Genomic DNA, 20,169 nt, shown 5'->3' on the forward strand with positions numbered 1-20,169 from the left:
TCACTGTTTCAAAAACCGCTTGACTTCCGTTGAATTGAGGAACTTGGCGTACAACGGCGCAATGTCGTCATAGAACGGATTCGGGCCGCTCAAGTTGGTCTGTCGAGGCATCACAGTGGATGAAGTCGGACCCAACGAGGTGACTGGAAGTGGTGGTGAAGGCACGGGAGCTTTTGTTGTTGCCCTTGGGCTTCGAGGACTTTTCAATCGTTTGTTGTTGGAAGCAACTGTAGCTTGAGCCAGCGTGCGAGGTGCTCGAACTGCATCCTCTTTAATTGCTTGCCCTTGATCCGTTTGAGTCGATGGTCCATCAATACGATCCGGAACCGGTTGAGGTTCTTGTGAATTATCACCACTGCGAGCGCTGCCTAGAATGCCCTCGGTACGTGTCGAGACGGTGTCAGTAGTATTTGCCACACCATCGTTAACATTTGCCGATATTTCAGCAGACAAAACACCAGCCTCGCTTCCACTAATTTGAGCTCGAGGGCTTGGTCGCGTCGAAGGCGGTCTTGGAGACGGTGGTGCCGGCTCCGGTGCACCTTCCACTACGGGGTTACACCACGACGTATTGAACTTCCTCTTTCGGAAAACTGGCCGAGGTGGTCGAGGCTTAATGGTCTGCACCGCAGCATCGTAATCAATGAATAGCGCTGACGGTGGATCCGAAATGTGCTCGGACTGCACGACAGGAGGGAAGATAATCGCTGCCGATTCACGAGAAGACACGATGCCGTAGCGCGGATCGTAGTGAGTTGGTCCAGGTTCAGGACTCGAGCTCCGCTGGTCTGCATTCCGTAGCAAACGCCGCAGCAACTGCTTCAGCGTCATTGAACCATCAGGTCGATGCTCGGCGGCATGCCAAAGCTCTTCAAGGTCTCGCATTAGCGCATTGGGAAATACCAAACGCAAAGCCTCCACGAAAGACGGAAAACGAAGGGCAGGGATTGATGCACCCTCAATTGGCGCTTGTTCGTTGCGAGGCTGGGCACCTGGAAGTCGGAAAGCCACCGTCAAGCGCCGACAAATGAATTGCTGCGTCTCCCGAGCTCCACACAAATATTCAAGCAGCGACAGCAATGGTCGACCACTGACTCGAGCCTCGATAGTCGACGTAGGATGCCACTGAAGCAGTCGCGGGTCCTTGCTCAGCGCTTCTTCAGTGTAGTCAACGACGGGCTTTTCCTCGGACACGGAAGAAAAACTTTTGAATTTGAACGAAGCCGACGAAGCCTCACCGCCAGCGGTGGGCATCGTGCTTTTGATCTTCGGTAACATGAAGCTGGATTTCCGTCGTAGCCGCTCGATATCGTCCTCATCCAGTGATGCAGACGCGGCCGCAGCGCCAGCAATTGCAGCAGCAGTAGCCGTCTCGTCCGGTGCGGTGGCTCGCGAGAAAAGCGCGTGGGAAAGCAGCCGCTTCCGCTTTTGCCAGTTTTGCCACGCTAGAAACCACGAACCATCGCTGACGCGACTGAATTCGACGCTGTTCAATGCCACTAGTACTTTGTACACACCTTCCTGCGGGAAGGAAGGAGCTGGACAAAGGACTCGCTCGGCAGATATGAATTTTGCAACCACGTCGACGGATGTGACTGCTGGTTCTATTGTCGCTGGAGATGGCTCCACAACAACCTTCTCGTCTCCAGTCACAATACCTTGGCGCTTCTCGGGCGAGTTGGGCGCTCTAGCAGATGGCGATGAAGGAGTCTGAGGCAGTTTTGCAGGACTGCCATCATCCTCACTGCGAGGTGTTGCATCCTGCTGCTCCAGGTACAACTGAAATCGTACAACAATTTTTCCAGTATCAATGAAGCCGCGACCTTCAACCACGATGGCGAAGCCCCCGTAGACTGGACCATCCATCGGAGAGACCACGTGGACGGTTGGTATTTCGCGGTACACATGTAGCGGTAACGGAGATCCAGTGAACTGTGGACAATAAGCAAACCCGTTAGCACCCACCATTATCACGAGAGAAACGTAATGGCCATCATAAATCGACAGTACTAACCGCGTTGTGCTTCCCACCGAGCCAAATGTCCACAAGAATTGGAGAAGTAGTCGGAGGAGCTGGGTGGGGAGTTCCCTTATCCCCGCCACCAAGCGTTGGCACCTGCAACACTTTTTTCGGAATCGGACAGCGCACCTGGCCATCTTCACACACACCGCGGACAACTTTTCTTCCACGATGACTGCTGAACGATACCTGGACATTGTCCCCCTGGCCACGATTATTGTCGTCTGAGGATGCCGAACTGATGGCTGCTGTGAGGTTGATGCCACGAAGTTCTAGCTCCAGTGTCGTAGTGGTTGAGATCCAGCTTGGAAAAAGCTCGGTTAGCCGTGGAGACTGAAAGACGCGCAGTTCCCCGGGGCATTGTACAAACTCAACGCCGTTCATGGCAACTGCGATTCGTACGATAACCCCTCGCGGGAAATCGGGTACGCTGCATTCCATACGCGTACTAGAGACCACCACAAGTTTTGCCGTGCGCACTTCCGCTTCTACAGCTAGAGACGTAAAGCGAGCTACATGACAATATTCAAGACGTCGTTAGAGAAAATGTACCCCAGCTACTAAAGGAGTTTTGCTTACCGATGGCGATGTTCGTGTTGGTAAAGTTGGTACCGTCAATTGTGAGATGTGACGTGTAGACGCCGTCCGTAGGTCTCACACGCACGATTTTTGGAGTCAGGTAAACGCGAATCTGCGGTACCAAGAGGTAGTTGCCGGCTCTGGTTGGACTAATTGGCCGACTCAGCGAAACCTTTTCAGTTCTCTTGGCTGTGCTGGATTCAGCAAGCGAGAGTCTCATCACTTTTTTGCAGTCTACAACGTACTGCTCGCTGATCAGAGCGATCGCGCTATCATCCTCTGCATTCTTCCTTGGACTCTGTCGCGGAGGTTCTTCGACGACGGCATCATCGCTTTCTTCTATGCGTTCATCGACTCGTGCAGTTGAAGGCGCTGACTCTGAGAGTAACGCTGCCGACTCACTCAACTTCGTGAACTGCTTGGGGAGCGCGACGCTGTCAAAATCTGTGCCGTTGAGAGATACGTAGACGTTAACATACGAGCTCTCGGCTGCGAGGTCAAACAACGGTGGCGTTGTGCAGACAAGGCTTGAACTGGAACGGTACTTAGCCTCCACGATAACTGTGCGCTCACTGCGAAGAATTTGAGGATTGCCATCATCTGAAAGCACCGCAAACGCTACTCTCAAGCAGCCAGTGTTGATGAAGCTGTTCCCCGAAATGTATAGCACGGAGCCGCCAGCGATACAGATGAATTTGGGCTCTACATCCAGTACAATAGGCGTGAGGATTGAATAGCAGGTCGAGGGTGCAATCGACCAGAAGTCTTGCCCATTGAGGGCGAGCTCGACAGCAAGCTCTGTAGGCACCAGCGAAGCAGGAGCCCCGCGCTGGCGAAAAGCACGAAGGAGCTTCTCCCGTTTCGATACTTGTACAGTATCACGACGGTTTGGTCTTGTTTGGTTCTTACCAGACTGCGGTTGAGTCGAGATGACGGAGATGAGGGACGGACGCAGCGTTTTCTTGTGCTTCTTGGTCTGCGCCACAGGAGGAAGAAATGCAATCGCAAGCTCAACCTCTCCTAACGTTGAGCTCGAGGCAGGGGCAGGAGCTGGTTTCTTAGATTTCGATTGCTTTGCTTGAGCAACCACTTCTTCGTTCTCTTTGCGAGCGTATTTTCCTCGAATGCGCCGAAGTGGGAACCATGCTCGCAGTGCAAAAGGCTGAGCTGCTTTGTCGTTGACAGGAAAAGCGACTTCCACGTGCCCAAGGCTTTCACTCTGGTCGGCTGTCAGCTGGCTTTCAAGAACCACTCGGACAGTCGGTAACGCGGATGGATCGCTGCCAGATACCCACTCAAAGTCGAAAAGCTCATTCCAAACGGGGTTAAACGCTCCATCTTTGCGTGTGCTTTTCAGCTGTGCCTTGCCCACGTAGACAACCGCGAAAGGATTGCACGCATTTTTCTTTGACGCGCGCAGGTTTCGCGCACCAAGTAACGCCACGAAAATGCCCGACGCCCGCGTCCACAGCTTTGGTGGGCCAGTGGAGCGTCTTGGGCTAAATGCACCGGCTCCTCCATTGCCTCCTCGCAGCTTTGGATTCGGAGATAACCCTAGAAGTACAGAGGCTGGCAGTTCTGTAGCTATAGCGTTGGTCACGTTGAACCGCGGCACGACGCACTCAAAACGCGTCTCGGATACAAGTTGTGCGTCTGACACTTGCATCTGACCACGTCGTTTAAAACGAAGCTTTGGAGCCAACTTCATGTTGCTGACGGCTTTCTCTTCAAAGCCCTGAACAATCACTTCCGTCGTCGAAAGCCCGGACACGAGCGCAGTCAGCGGTGCAACTGATTTAATCGTTGGCGTCTTATACATGACAAACGAAACTTCGTCACGCCCGAACCGCGGCACAGAATCTATGGCAGAGTTGCCACCAGAACTCTGCGCCGCTGGTTGTTTTATCAACGAGAGCTCCACGTTCACAGCGATGCTGCACAACCCAAACTTGCTTTGAGGCGAGTAAAAGTACACTGCATCTTCGTGAGGGTAGTGTTCGCCCGGTACCATTACGTGCTCGAGATCACGAGCCCCACGTTTCCAAGTCACGCGTACTAGTGGCGTCAGACCTGGTCGAGAAGATAGACAAGCGTCGATGTTGGTGCCATGCAGCGTTGAGTACGTGTTCCCCGAGATCGGACCTCCTTTCGGCGTCACAGCGCTAATGCTGAACATCAAAATGTTGGACGCCTGGGAAGCTTCCGTAAAAGAGAGTCCGTCAAATGAGACAGAGTAGAAAATGTTGTAGCTGGTGAAGTAGGCTGGCATCCTGAACTTGAGACTTGTAGCGGAGACGAAGGTGCCCTCCACATCCCGCGTGAAATACGACAAGAAGCCGTCGTGTGTACTATCTGTGCGTTGGAAGCGTTTAACTCGATTGATCGATGCGAGTGCTTGCTGCTCTTCGTCTTTGTTCTTGAAGCGGTTCTTCTTAAAGGCAAATAACCGCACGCACACACGGCCGCTATTCACAAACCCAGAGCCAGTGACGACAACATCGCCACCTGCGGAGCGAGGTAACACACTTGGGGTAGTCTGTATCACCGTTGGCGGCTTGTACACCAAGAAAGAATTCGCTGTCGAGTAGAAACCATCTCCTGAAGATACCTGCACATCCAGCGTCTGCGGAGATAGCTGTTGTAGCAAAGGGTACGGGATCTGGGCAGTGACGAACTCTGGATGCAGAATCAATGGAGACAATTGGCACAACAGCTCAACTTCACTCGTCGTGCTGTTGCTCGAAAGTCCAGCGTCACTACCGACATAGTTGCCTCGTTTGAAATGCTCTTCAAGACGCGCGGAGAAGCGACGAACATCTGAAGATCCTTCTAGTAGTGAATTGAGGGGTATCCATGCTTGGGCAAGTTCGAGCGGCTTAGGCAACGATGGTTCCGTGAGCTCCGCAGTAATAAGAAGCGGGGATCGTCTATCCGCTGCAACTCGAAGCTCAAACTCTTCTTCCCAGCTCAGTACCGAGCCTGAGGCGACTGCAGCAAGAACGCTGACTTCTCGACACGAGGCAAATACTCGTTGGTCGCCGCATTCGATGCGCAGAGTGAAGGTGAAAGTTGACCAGGAGGAGACGAGGGCAACAATCGATCCACCACCAGTTGTGCCTCCGACGATGGAGCTGAGATACTTCTCCTCTCTCTTCTGAGATGAGGTCGTAGAGCCACTAGCTCCAGCGTTTGTAGACTGTAATCCAATGCCAAGGGGGTGCAGTAACGAGCGCAAGTTTTTAACGGCAGCAATACGGAGGCTCAACAAGTGGACCTGCTCCAATTTGCCAGGCGTGGTGAAGTACTTGTCTTTATCAGCTACTCGGACGATGATTTTGCGGTTCTCGACAAAGTTTTCACCTCTTAGGTGCAGAGTCAGCGGTTCTTTGGAGTCTTGAGCCGAAGGAAGCTGGCCACACGAAGGGCTTAACGCGAGGACACGCCAGCTGCGTGGGTCGTAGCAGTGAACCGTAACCGCGTTAGAGAACACCACGCCACCACAGCTCACCACGAGTGTTGCCGGCCCACTAAACGATAACGGAGGCATGGTGCACTCCAGAGTCACGGTTGGGCCGTTCTTGATCTGCGGTGAAAGCGAAAGGGCCAACAGTGTCTGGAAGTTGACCGATGCTGAGAGTACTAGCCGTGCACGCGAAGAAGTTGAGATACTGCGCGTTGAATCGGCACACGTGAAGTCAAATGTCACCGGGACATTGTACGACTGCGCAAGTACTGCGCTATTGGTTGGCTCAACGAGTTTGGCGAGTGCTTGCTCTAAGGCACCGTCTTCAATCAGAGAATCAACAGGCTCAACGTTTGCTCGCGACGATGCAGTTGTTGGGTCACTCTTGGTTTGAACAGAGAGGCGAGCAACTATCCACACTCCAGAATCCACAGCAGGTCCACAGAGACAAACCTGCACACCGCTACTGTCTGATACAAGCATTTGAACACTCGCGTCTTCTTGCCCGGAAGGGGTTAAAGCTTCACCACCCATTGCTCCAAACCGAATGCACACATAACATATTTCCACAGCTGCTTCAGTCAGTATTGACTGTTCTAGTGAAGCCAGACACACCCGGGTGAATTCATATGATTCCGTCTCCGAAAACCACACATCATCTGCGAGCTCTTTCCCGTTCCTGTCTGTGACTAACACAGTGAATGGCGCCGCACATGGTCCAAGTGCTACGATATTGATCTTCGACGGAGCAGGAAGCTGAGTCATCACAAGGCCCGTTCTACGAGGTAAACGTGAGTTTGATATCTGTTTTACGTGTTCATCCATCGGCTCAATAACAGTGGAGTACGGTGAATAACCAGATGAGGGTGGTAAGACCGCGCTAAGCAGTACCTGGTCGCTCCAGTTCGACATGTCAAACGAACAGTGACCTGCATCGTCCGGAGCCATTTTCCCCACCTCACTTTGATTGTCCACTCGAGTAGCTGTTACTGATACTCGCTTCAAAAGCTTTGCATTTGAAGGCACTAGAACCACTAGGGTCAGATGAAAAGATCGGTTCTGCCACGTCTCAAATGCCTCTTGCGTTGTTTCACCCTCGCCTTCACCTCCACCAGCTTTTTCACCTTCGTCATTTGTATTCAAAACTGAATCTGACGTATCCAGTTCTTGATCGCTGTGAGACTGGAGGTCGTCTTCCTGAATAGTTGTGGTCTCTTCGGCCTTGGTGTTTTTCAAAAGCATCGACATCTTTGATCTAGCGACTTTTAGAACTTCACTTCCCTTCCTCAGCCCAAGGTTTTGGATTTGTAGGTGTTTCTTTTCAGCCGTCGTGATGTCTCCCGGTGCCATAAACCGCAACACGGTTGAAGGAGAACACTGCAAACTGAACGGGCTGCCGCCAACGTTCGAGCAGAAGCGAAATGTCGTGTGGTGCAGCTCGTCTTTGATAGCCATCGCGGGGTGGAACAACAGCTCGCCCAGATATACAAACTGCTGAGCGTTCGGCGAAAAGAAGACTTTGACAGAGCCTGGATTCGAGAATTCTGGCACAGAGCACGTCACTTCATTCGAGCTTGTGACTTTCGCCGCAATACAGGGTGATGACCCTGAAGTTGTAGGGCGGGGAGTTTCCGGCGTGACTGGTGTACTTCTTTCGATTCCTGTCGTTGATCTATCAAGAGCAGCTCGACGTGAAACTGGTGGTGTGTCTGTAGTTTCTGGAGTGCTGGGTGTAAGGGACTCAGACCCCGGAGTCATGATACTGTTTTGGAAGTAAGTGCTTGGCCGACGCATTGTTGAGAGCCTTTGAACCTTCGGAGGCTCGCGGATCACAAGCTCTGTGCGTGACTCCGTCTCGTGCAGCAATACAAAAGAGCGACGGCGCTTAGTTACAAGCTGATTGGAGTCGACACTGTCGAAGCGGAAGCAAACCCGTTCAGGCGAGTCGGTCAATTTGAACGACTTGGGTAGCGTTAGCGTGAGGAGGCGCGAATCTGCAGCCTGCCGGCTGCTTAAACTCTGAGTGGGTAGATGTCGCGGTGACCACTTGACTTGACGTGGCTCAACGTCCTGGTAGTAATGAAAGCGAACACTGTGCGCGATGAACTGCTCTCCAGCATTCATCGTGAAATCAACCAGCACTGTTGCCCCGCCCTCACCTGTACAAGTGTCACTGCTTCCGCGAGGAGTAGCCTTGACGGTTGTAGTTCGGGTGATACGTAAGGTACCAAGCCCAGCTAACTCACTGTCACTACTACCATGCACAGATGAAGCCCTTTGAACCTTTAAACTCTGCTCAGCCAGCATTTGGTACGTTTGGGTGCGTGCTTTACCTGCAGCAGCACCGTCACGAACGCGGGGAGAAGGTTGAGCTTGAGAAGGAAGCTGAGCAGTACTTTGGACTGCGGAATCGGTACCAGTATGAGCGGCTTTATCAATGAACTCGACGGGTGGTGTGCTGCAGATGATAAGCGGTGAAGCGCTAGGTGACCCACCTGGAAATGTTCGACTGTATCGTGCCGGCACGAGCACAAACTCGCGCTCGTTCACACTCGAGCGGAAGCGAACGAAAATTTGCGCCGTGTCCAGGATGTTGGCACCTTCAATGACAAGTTGTGTGGCTCCAGAGGTTGGACCACAGCTTGGAGCGATCTCAGTGATACTTGGAGACTCGTAAGAGTAGTATTTCTCGCGCTCATTTTGGCGCACTCCGAAGAGTTGGCAAGCTGCCGAAGCCCCACAGCCGCTTGGTAACAAAATATCCACAAGTGACACGCAGGCAACACGCAGTAGTGGCGCTCGACAGGTAACACGAGCGTTCACGTGATCAATCTCTCCGAGCATGCAAATAACATCAGCAGAAGCGTTGGTAGACGCCTTGATTGGGCTTGATCCGCTGATATTCGTGTTGGATGGCGGTGGGCGGACGACTCGCTCAGTGCCTCGTACAGGTGTGAACTGTACTTGGCACTTCGCTTCCCTCGACAATATCTTCAGAAGCCTCTCACCAAGGAAAAGCACCACCGTTGAACCTCCTGCTGCTGGTCCAGTCGCTGTAGCTAGACAGAAGGGCGATGAAAAGTGTCGGAATGGAAGTAGCGCAGTGCACGCGGTGCCACTCAAATTGCCAAACGTTTTGCTCACGTACAGTGACTGCGAGAATTGCTGTCCGTTTAGACTGACCTCAAGCTCGTAGAAGCCAGGAGCTGCTGCCGGAAACACACACTGCAGTGCTCCATCGCCAGTTGCAGAAGCTGCAGAGTTCGAGATGAAATGCGCACCAACCACAGTGCCGTTCACCTCCGGTTGCTTGCCATCTTGTAAACTGAAGCGCACTAGCAAATTGCAGCCAAAATCACGAATGTAGTCGCCTTCAATGACAAGAGCGTCATTTGCACCTTCCACGGCTGCCCACCCAGGGTTGATCCGTCGAAGTATCGGCTCCACATAGTACGTGAAGTGGAGCGGGGGTTGACTAGAGGTGTAGTCAATACCGTTCAACGAAATACTCAAAATCGCCGTGCAAGGGCCTTCTACACGCGGGGCCACGAACCGTACTGCTTCACCAACAATTTCTCCTTTTACTAACAACGTCTGCATAGGCACCGAGCGTGTGGTGCGTAACTTGGGTGCCTTTGATGGTAGGTCTGCATCTGCATTGGCTTTACTACCCGTGCGCTTTGTGGTACTTCGCCGAATTGGCTCATCTTTGGTTAGCTGAATCGAAACAACAACCTCGCCTGTTTCAACAATACTTCCACACCACGCCAGCACCTCCGTTCCTCCAGCAAGTGGACCAGCGGCGGGTTCGATCTTGATCACGCCCTCGGGTGGGTCGTAAAAGAGAAACTTGATTCGCGTATCCTCGAACAACTCGCCATCCCCACGTGATAGCGAAACTCGTAGCCCTACCAGCTCGTTCGAAGACCAAGCTGGCGTAATGCACGACAGAATTCGCGTTTCCATGTCAAACTGAGCGTCAATCGTTTCTACGTGGCAGGTGCCTTGACGCTTCTCGCTTTCAAAACGGACCGCGCACTGGAGCAGTTGAGTCACACTTGGCAAACCTTTTGTGTCTTGAATCAGCAGATGCAAAGGTGTTTGACCAGAGATAGGCCCACAAAGCGTTCCTTGAGCAACGTAGCGCGTGGGTGCGTGATACTCGAAGAAACAGGTCGAGTCGCTGTACTGCTGCAGATTGTACGATACGTGCAGAGCGACGCGACCCAGTCGATTTGATGGAGGAGAAATGCACTTGATAGTCTCGTTATCGACCACCTTGGCGCTCACGATGATCTCAGCCGCGCCGTCAAAGGCATCCCGAAATTGCGATGCGAATCGTACGTAGATCTTGGTGGCTGGAACGAACCCCATGCCTTTGATGACAACCACCGTGCCGCCTGAAGTCGGACCGAAGGCGTAGACACGGTCGCGATCAGCGGGAGGAAGTACAAACACAGGGAGTGGGAAGGCATGAAACGTAGCTGCAGAGCTCAGTACGGGCTCGTCCTCTTTGAGATTGTGTAATGGTCCTTCGATAAGTACAGCAGGCTCAAAGTGCTGCTCGTTAAAGGAAATACTGATGCAGTGTGACCCAGCAGATAGTTCCGGTGAAAAGCACTCGACAAAGCGCTCTTCTCGAATGCGTCCTGTCATAGGGAGACTTTCTCCAAACCGAAAGTCCACCGTGGGGGTAGCAATGCGCTCAGCAAACTCGAAGGAAACCAATGATCCACTGCAGACATACCCAACGCGCGGATTGATCGCCACAAGCGTAGCAGCTCGGTAATATCGGAAAACAAAGGGCAGAGATGTCGGCTGTCCATCGACAACACTGATCTGCATAACAACTCGCTCTGGTAGCAGCATTCCATTGACCATATCGCCCTGAGTGCGACGATCTGGTACTCCATTGAGCATCGTTGGGGCTGCTGCCACAAGTGGGGGAAATTGTCGATCTGGACTAGCCCGCAGCTGCACAAGTGATGGACAGGTCCAGGATAGACGTTGTCGCTTGACATTTACGTCTGCAATTACAGTAACAACAGGAACCGGTGCCGCTCTTGCAGCTACGCGACGAGATTTGGCTTTTGAATTGAGCTTGTCTAGGACAGGAGATTCAAGGAATAACGTCAGTTTGACGACATCCCCAAGTCGCATGTGAACGCCGTGTGCCACGACCTTCGTCTCCCTATCCGAGACGCCAAAAAGCGGAGTGGCAGAGGTGAGTTGAGGCATATTGTACACGTGATAATGATCTCTCAAGTTTCCAGCAGCATGAAAATGTACGCCATCAAATGAAAGCTCCACATGAGCTGTAGTCAGTGCCAGCAGACTTTCGATAAGACTACTCAGCGGCGGAACTGTGAACGATATGCTGTTTGAAGTCCAGGTGCCAGCTTCAACAGGACCATAAGCCACGTCAGTCTCCTCTTTCTCATACGTTTCGTGCGCCACCGTATTGATCAAACTTAACCGGATACGCACAAGAACGTGGTCTGTGACGACCACTGGGGTAACGTACACTGTTAAAGTCACTGGAACTTCAAACGCCCCGAGAGGAGGATCCACGCGTGAAATGCTATATCTCGAAAAATATCGGAGAGGGACGGAAGTACCCGAGAAATCCGCTCCGTTCAACGCAACATCTACCTGAGCGTTCTGGTTTGCATATTCATCAGAGAACGTGGGTGTGGTTGCTGTAATCACGCCGTCGCGAGCTCTTCCCGGTACGTCCTTGAACACCAGTCGACGTCCTGAGCCTGGTGCATTCGGAAAGCTTATTCGTACTTTAATCCGATCTGTTTCAATGAGATGCGTGCCGAATATCCGCAGCTCACTTGACTGGCGCACACAAGCGCATAGCGGGCTGATCCGTGTTACTGTCGGCGAGCTGTAGAAAATGAATTCCAGCGGTGCATTGGTCTCTGGATCATGTAGCTCGCAAAAGGTATACTGTTCGCCGTTAAGCGAAACGAAGACGCGTGCCAGACCAACATTGAACGGCGGCGCACAACATCTCAGCTCTCCTTTTTCAACAAAAGCAGAAACCTTCCGACTCATAGCAGCGGATTCAAATACGACCGTCGGTTGTGCGCCGTGATCCACGATGTGTTCGCCCTGGAGACGAATGTAGCTTCCGCCGAGGATATCTGCTGACAGAGGAATTGCTGTTCGCACAATCGGAGGAGGGTAGAACAGGAAGCACAAGTACGAGAGATCTTTAGCTAGAGGATTGGGCTGCGTTGTTGAAGGTGGAGGATCAATCACGGGAAAGAAAGTCACGCCAGAGTCGTAAGAAACCTGCACAATTGTCAAATGTGGCACTTCGCCGGAGTTCACCGTCGAGCTTTCAGTCCACAGTGGCGTCTGGCACGATATCAAGTAGTCCGGGTCGTCATCAAGAACCGGCTGGGACACAAGCGTTTCAGACTTCATATTTTCGGTGGTCCCATCCGAAGAATTGGAGGAAATCTGCGTGCGCCCGTCGATCGTCATACTTTTCGCAAAATCAAGCGTGGAGAAGCGTATAAGCAACTTCAGTTTTGGTGGAACCTTGTGTTTCATGCGAAGCTTTACACATGTATCACCCGATGAAGGCCCATGATGTTGTGTGAGCGATCGTATCACCGGTGGAAGGTAGAAAGAAAAGGGTAATGCACCCTGGAAAACCTCATTACCAAGCGCAACGCCAACTGTAAACCGCCACATGTAAGGGACGCTGTCTCCGTCGCTCTCGCTCGATCCACCCGCTCTCAGCCCATTTAGAGCCTTAATGTTTTCCAGAAAGTTTGGTGTCCGGCAAATTAGTACCCCGGGCGTGTCGGGCGAGGCTTCTGCGAGCACCGACTTGGCAAGAATACCACCAATGTCCGTGAGATTATAGCTAATCGGTTGAATGCGTACCCGGATACGACGTGGTGGATCAAGGCGTTGCAGTTGATAAAATGCATCCACATCTTCTAGTGGGAGGCAGGAATACCGAATTGTCACTTGGGTTCCGCCAGATAGACTGCTGCTCGCTGGAGAGATATCTTGCAGAGCACGATCTCGATACAGCAACCCCACCACACGCGCTTTACCGAATTGTCTTCCACCATTCAGCGACACACTAAACGACGTGCATCCGAACGGCAAATTAGCTGGAACCGTGCAGCGGATTTCATTCTTACCAAAGTACGTCGCATTCAGCTGAGCGACCTGTATTGCCTTCGTGCTGGCCGCTGCTTTCGTCACAATTACTGCATCTGCTTGGCCATCTTTCGTCAGCTGAGCAGGTAACTCCTTCTGCGAGAGCGCCACCACGATATCTCCAGTATCTACGAACCCGTCTCCCATTACTCTAACCTCTGTAACCTGCCCACTCGTCACACTAACGCACGCAGGCTCCAGAGCTCGTAACAGCACATCTCGATGCACACGATAGCCGTAACCCTCGGGCGGTGAATCACTGCGACACTGGAAGAAGTCCACCCGATTCAACGAGACGTCCACGCTCGCTGCTCCAAAGCCCATCGTCGCTGCGTCAAACTCCACCTCGTACACGCCAAGAGGCGACAGCTTCCACCGGCCTTCTCTCGTCTGCTCCGATACCGCTCCAGTTCTCTCCGACGCCTGTCGGACTCGGATAAACACCGGCAGTAAGTTCATTTCCTCCAGTACTTCCAGGGTTTTCTGCCCAGATCTGGTGGACGTTCTGTGGAGGACAGGAGCTGGCAATTTCAGGATGTTCAACGTCGCGGTCACGACGACAGCGGGGGACGCCATGAGGACACTCTGCGGGCTCACTTTGCGCACCTCCAGCGGCTGGTGCAGCTTGAACGTAAGAGCGTTGGACCGCTGCTCGCCTCCATTGAGGATCACCTCGACGCTCAAAGGGACCAACTGCGGCGCGCTATTGACCGATGCGGAGGACGCTGCGAGACTCGTGCGCGCGGCGATGGCCCGTTTGGCTTGGCGCTCGAAGCTCGGGAGGACACATTCCAGCTGCGTTTCCAAGAGGAAGCGTCCGCCAACGTCGACCGTGTTGGAGATGAACTGTCGAGACGTCCAGGACATGTGGTCGCTTGCGTCCACGTGGACATTGCCGTGCTGGACGTCCTGGTCCTCCGCGTCCTGCAGGTTCACACGGAACCGGACAGTGAGCGAGTGCGGCGCAGGACGGAACCCGACGCCGTGCAGGATCAGGCGAGTGCCGCCAGACACCACTCCGATGCAAGGCTCAAGCAGCCTCAGACGCAGAGACGCAGCCGGGGCCTGCATAGCAGCAGGCAGGACGCAGGATGCGCCGTCGTTTCGTGTTAGAAATGGATACATTGGTGTTACAAACGCACACTAATATTACGTTGTTCACATCGAATATGTGACGTGGGCAATGGAAGCCGCGTCGGTTGACAGTCAGAGCGCGATCTTCGACAATGGGGACGAGCAAGGAGCAGCAGGCGAAAGCTGGCGAGATGCTAGAGGAGATGATCAAGTCCACGCACCGCCTGGACGAGATCCTGCAGCATATGTGCACCGCAGAACCTCAAGAGAAAGGCCCCGTCATCCATGCTGCTGCAGACCTAGAAAATGTCGATACACAAGATACCGAGAGCGAGGAGGAATTTCAGGATTGCATCGCTGTCGCAACCAGTGCAACCAGCAGTACACCTGAAGAGTACTTCCAGGTAGGGGATTTCTAAATGAGTCTTTAATGTCTAAACTAACTGGAAACTGTGTTTCTAGAGTGTCCGGAACGCCTTCGGAGACGGAACGATTGAAATTCCTGCTGCTGCAGTGGATATTCAGAGACTACAGAGCTCGTTACATGGGACTGGAGACTTAGCTGTGAGGTTCGCGACCTGCACGCGAGACACGTCGTTCGTGTTTTCGTCAGCTGGTTCAGATGGGCCATGGAAATCAGTAGCAGCTTCACCCCAACCAGAGTACGGTGTGTCGTACAGCCACTTTCTGTCGCAGCTGAGGCAGCAGATTGTTGCTTGCGACCATATCGTGCCGGTGGAGCGTGCCGATGCAGCAGCAGAGCTGTCGTTCCTGTTGCTGGAAGAGCAGCAACGGCGCCTCCTTGGCGCGATCAACAGCTACTTTCCGTACCAACGCGAGGCCATTTACTGGGCTCAAGGTAACCGAGTCTGTGAGGTACGCTTGTAGTTGTAGTTTTGTTTACAGTTTTAGGTGGGTGGAATAAGGAATTTGGTGTTGCCACTTGCAGATGTTCGTGCAGGAGACGCAACAAGACAATCAGTGGGGATTGTTGATTCAGTCGAACGTGACTTCTGTACTGCGGGCCCGAGTGAATAAGCAACCTGAAGAATTACCAGCTCAAGACCCGAACATGGATCGAGACACTAGTGTGTCATCATGCACACGCTGTATGGTATTTCTGCCTAAAACGCATTACCTTCGCTCGTCTGCTAGAGTCGCGTTTCAAGTCTCCATCGCAATTTCTCTCGCGATAACGGAGGCAGGAGCTGATGTTAAAATATCAAGCAGTCGCAAGGAAGATAAGCCCGAAGGTCGAGCGAGTCCAAGTTCTGATGCTCGAACTAAGGATATCAGTGACGCAGCTGGTACGCGTACAATTCCTTTGACGGCGGAATTGCCAGAGATTCTTTCGGTAGCGGAGTGGGGCACACATGACGATAACCCGATTTTGGAGGACAAGAACTTCGTACACCCAGCGCGTGAGCAAACAACGACTGGCACGTTCAGGAAGGTCCGGATTGAAACAGTAAGGTGATTCTTTAGCACTAGCATTTTGTGCTAATCTTGCTAACCAACCACTTGCTGTTGTTTTGATTGTGGCTGCATTCACAGCCATTTCCGAGGAATCGGATCGTGCAAGCGGCTTGCAGTCGCTTTCACACCCTCTTCCTGAACGATATGGGACTGGTATTCGCTTATGGACACACGGTGGATGGCGCACTGGGACTTGGATACGAATTGCGGGGATACCTAGCGCAACCTACTTTAGTCGACTACTTCTTCGACAATCTCATTGTTGTGCAAGATATCTCCTGCGGCGGAGATCAACTGGTTGGTGCACATTCTGCTGCAGTAAGTCAGGACGGACGACTGTTCACGTGGGGTGTGGGTATTGCCCTTGGGAGAGGAAACTTGAGGAGTGCGTCGACACCTCAGTGCATCGATTTGCCACCAGTTGAATCGATCCTCGATGGTGCTGCTGCTATTATGCCTTTGGCTCACTCCGTTTCATGTGGAAGTGGGTTTTGCGTAGCACTGACTCGAGACGGCCAAGCTTTTTCTTGGGGGAAATGGAGTGACGGGCGTTTGGGACTCGGAAGAATCCCGATCATCGCTCGAACGTCTCGGAGACACGGGGGCGGCGCCGTGCGGAAACAGTTCCAGTCTTTTCAACTCACACCGAAGCAGATTCCGAGTATCTATTCCACGATAAAAGCGTCACTTAGTGGCGATGTCGGTGGTCGGGAGAGCAAAGAAGCTTTGTTCTCCAAAGTGGCTTGTGGGGATGCACACTGCGTTGGATTGACTAGAGCGGGGGGATTGGTCACGTGGGGTCGAGGAAATAATGGGCAACAAGGCCGAGGTGATGCCAGTGATACGCTTAGTCCTACTGCGGTATTCAAAGCGAGCGGAGAAAAGCAGTGGCATGACGTTGCAGCTGGCGAGAATTGGAGCATGGCCCTGTCGGGTGATGGCCAGGTGTGGACTTGGGGTGCCTGTGGGGGCGCGGTACTCGGTCACGGTCTCTACGGCAGTCAGAAAAATGCATTGCTAGCCGAGACGATACTCCAGCGCCACCAACGACTCCTTTCGCAGCGCAAAAAGCCTTCTGGACCATGTCCTACGTTGCCGTGCCTCAAGTGGATGACACCGCAAATGATTCCTTGCTTCTCTACTCCAGATATCCGTATTTGCCGTATCAGCGCTGGAGTACAGCACGCAGCCGCAATCTCGGACACTGGAGATCTTTACATGTGGGGAGAAGACTACACTAGCGATGGCGCTAGAAGTGGCGACGCTGATCGTCTGGTTCTTTCTAGCCTGCCGAAGCTTGTAAATTCTGGGCAAAGAGCAGAGGGGGTGACGGACAACCAAGCTATTGCCGAGCTGGGAACACACAGCGTCGAGCACGTGATGTGTGGTGGACGCCAGACGATCGCTCTCACTTCAGGAAGTTTCCTTGCTCGATCGATGAACAAGCTGTACCATGAATCAATCGGACGTGGCGAGGAGGACCATACAAGCGCGATTGCAGGCGCTGATCTTGTACTGATTGTCTCGGGGCAGCGTATACCAGCACACAAACTTCTTCTCGCACAACGAAGTCCTATACTGCGCGAACTCATTTTAGAGGAGGAGGAACAGCAGCAAAATCGACGTAACCGGAGGGAAGATGACGGTGGGAATTCCACACACTCACGAAGTGAACCCTTGGAGCTTCTACTTCCACGACTTCGAGCTGATATCGCCCGCGCGCTCGTAGAGTTCGTCTACACAGACAATTTTACCATGGAGGTGAGCAAGAATGCGTACTACCTGGTTAATGACGTTTTGCGAGCAGCGAAACTGTACAAACTTCCTAGTCTAGCTCAGCTCTGCCGCGAGCGTCTCTTCTCGGCGTCTCCATCCTCGCTGTTCGGTGGTGGCGTTGAAGCTCTTGCTGGACTTGAGGAGATTGCTGAGCAAGACGAAAAGTTTAGCGACAAAAACAGCGAAGACGATCCGCATAAACAGGTAGAAATTCCGGGCGGGTCTGCTCGGACGCTGAACGATGACATGAAGTTTGCCCTGAGCGACGAGGTATGGGCAGATACGGTGCTAATAGCGGAAGGACACAGAATACCTGTGCATCGGTGCATGCTGGTTGCGAGAAGTGAGTATTTCAGGGCTGTATTAGCGTTCCGACGATCGTCGACGCATCTCACCACCGAGGCCCAGGTCAGCAATGCGATGGCAGTAGTCAACGTGGAAGACTCTTACGCCGGAATTGTGCGGGTCCTTCGCTTCATCTACTACGACCAGGTTGTGCTACCATCATTGAACAGGAAGGATGCCAAGGGCGATAGTGATGGGGTGGAACAAGAAGCTGAGCGTGCTGAAGGTGCAGTGAACGACTATTTAGCTGAGGAAGCGAGCGACCAGCTGCTAGAAGACCTCGTGGCAGCAGATAAGTACAGATTAGAGCGCATGAAGCGGCTTTGCGAACATGCCATTTGCGTGACGGTAGCAAACTGCCTCGAAGTGTTGGCAGTTGCTGAATTGGTGCACGCTGCCCACTTGAAACAGGTCGCGATGAGATTTGTGCAGACTCATCTCGCACAAATCACAGCTCGCGAAGAAGAGTTTCGTCGCTTCCAGAAGGATTTCCCACCATTGTTGGAAGAGCTATACGCTAGCCTTCGCGATGCCAGTCGGGAAGAATTCCTTCTGCGTGTAAGTGCTTTACTTTTTATAATGCTTCACAGATCGTGCACTAAAATGTCGTCTTTGCTGTCAGGAATGGAACAAGGACGTGGGGGCGAGTTTGGCTGCCCAGCGAGAAGAACAGGAGCTCCAATGGGGGAAAAAATCTGCCGCAGCCACTTTTCCATGGGTGCCATTGAGCCTGGCAGTGGCTTTTGGTGCCATGTACTTATCCCTGATGCACGCTCAAGAGCACGAATTCACGGCTGTTCCTGCTACCAACCTGATAGCGATTGCCGCGATCTGTGGAGCCATCATGACGGGGTATCTGTAGTTGTCTCCGTGAAAAATACAACGCCAAGAATTCCAGACAAAGATCATGCTTCGGCCACGAGGTTACCAGGTTTTCATTCCGAACCAAACCCCTACGTCTCACGCCCATCGCACATAGTGCGATGGCTGAACACTATCGACCACTTCGTCGCGCCAATCCAGCCGAATACTGTCCATCATAGTACAAAGTGACAACTTCCTGTCCTCCAGCACAACCAGCTCGTCCTTGTTGGCCTGGAGATCGCTCTCCAGCGTCTCGATTTCAGAATCCGATACTTGCTGGTCTTCATCGTCGTAGTCAACCCCCATGGACACGTTTTTCTCGATGTCGTGCAGTTTGCGACGAATTTCACAAATGTTCAGTTGCTTCAGTTCGACGAGGTGCGCTGTATGGCGCAGCTCGACACGCGTCTTCAACTCGCATCGCGCGCTGTGGCACTTCTCCAAATGAGCCCCAACACTTTGGAAAACTCGGCGTAGTTCAGACCCAGTGTTCATGTCTTCACGGGCTTTGCCGCAGTCTCTAGCGCAGAAGTATCCCTCGGGTGGCTCGCAAACTTCCGCGTCTACCACCTTGTTGGTATTTTGAATCCATTGGGTAATCGTCTCGAGCTGCCCAGGAGATTGTGGCTTCAGTAAACACAATTCGCTAGCAGGACCTACGTCCTCATGCTTCTCACGGCTTGTACTTGTTTCGTCCTCTTGGGTTTCGTCTGCATAGACTTCCACGCGCTGGAGCTCATCTAATTCATGTTGCAAACTGCTCTCGTCGGATGAATACCCATCACTTTCGCACGAATCAGCACTAGAATATCCAGTTAGATGGTCGTTGGAGCGAAGCTTGTCCGACAAGAGTTTAGTCTTCTCCAAAAGTTGCGGCTTTGGTGTCAGGTTAGTGGAAGAATCCTTCGTAGTCGATTGCTTCTTCGCGACATCATCAGCCCCTCGGCGTTGGAACCGCACGTCTTGCTTCAGCACCGTCTCCAACATGCTTTTAGTCGCGTTGCAGCGAGAAGCGAGAACGACATAATTCATTTTCTCCACAAAGGCAGGAGAAGTGTCCATGGTCTTGGAAATGTACTCGATCAGGTGCTGGCAACAAGCGTAATAGCGATTGAAGTCTGTAGTCTCATGCTCCACCTCAGTCTGTGCTACGTCCCGAGCCACGCTTTCCTCGAAATCAAGACAGACAGAGTCGACCACCGGGTCCATTCGCGACCTGAGCACCTTTTTGAGCTCATCCTTTAGCAGATCAACCATAGTGAGCCGGAAGTTTGGAGTTTTGAGATTCTCCGCTGCAAACTTACTGATTGATGGTGTCAGACTACATGTTGTCACCCGATCATTCTCGAGTGCACTTGACGATGAGCAGAAACGGAGTTGA

General features: G+C 52.7%; 3 protein-coding genes across 3 annotated transcripts; 1 reads left to right on the plus strand and 2 right to left on the minus strand.

Moving 5' to 3' along the window:
- KRP23_3333 (uncharacterized protein) lies at positions 1-14,324 on the minus strand (the record flags this gene model as incomplete). The annotated part of the gene is made up of 5 exons (XM_067888170.1): positions 1-1,932; positions 2,015-2,532; positions 2,600-6,267; positions 7,219-7,606; positions 8,558-14,324. 5 exons carry the CDS (start codon positions 14,322-14,324, stop codon positions 1-3), a joined length of 12,273 nt encoding a protein of 4,090 aa, XP_067747437.1.
- A 155-nt stretch (positions 14,325-14,479) lies between these two features.
- KRP23_3334 (BTB/POZ and MATH domain-containing protein 2) lies at positions 14,480-18,786 on the plus strand (the record flags this gene model as incomplete). Its single annotated transcript, XM_067888172.1, has 6 exons — positions 14,480-14,731; positions 14,790-15,203; positions 15,277-15,795; positions 15,882-16,121; positions 17,100-18,482; positions 18,547-18,786. 6 exons carry the CDS (start codon positions 14,480-14,482, stop codon positions 18,784-18,786), a joined length of 3,048 nt encoding a protein of 1,015 aa, XP_067747438.1.
- A 98-nt stretch (positions 18,787-18,884) lies between these two features.
- On the minus strand, positions 18,885-20,045 carry KRP23_3335 (uncharacterized protein; the record flags this gene model as incomplete). Its single annotated transcript, XM_067888173.1, has 1 exon — positions 18,885-20,045. The coding sequence occupies one exon, from the start codon at positions 20,043-20,045 to the stop codon at positions 18,885-18,887; it is 1,161 nt and encodes a 386-aa protein (XP_067747439.1).
- Between the last annotated feature and the right edge of the window lie 124 nt (positions 20,046-20,169).

The sequence above is a fragment of the Phytophthora ramorum genome (assembly GCF_020800215.1).
Source record: "Phytophthora ramorum isolate Pr-102 chromosome Unknown Phyram_PR-102_s0003, whole genome shotgun sequence".
NCBI lineage: Eukaryota > Oomycota > Peronosporomycetes > Peronosporales > Peronosporaceae > Phytophthora > Phytophthora ramorum.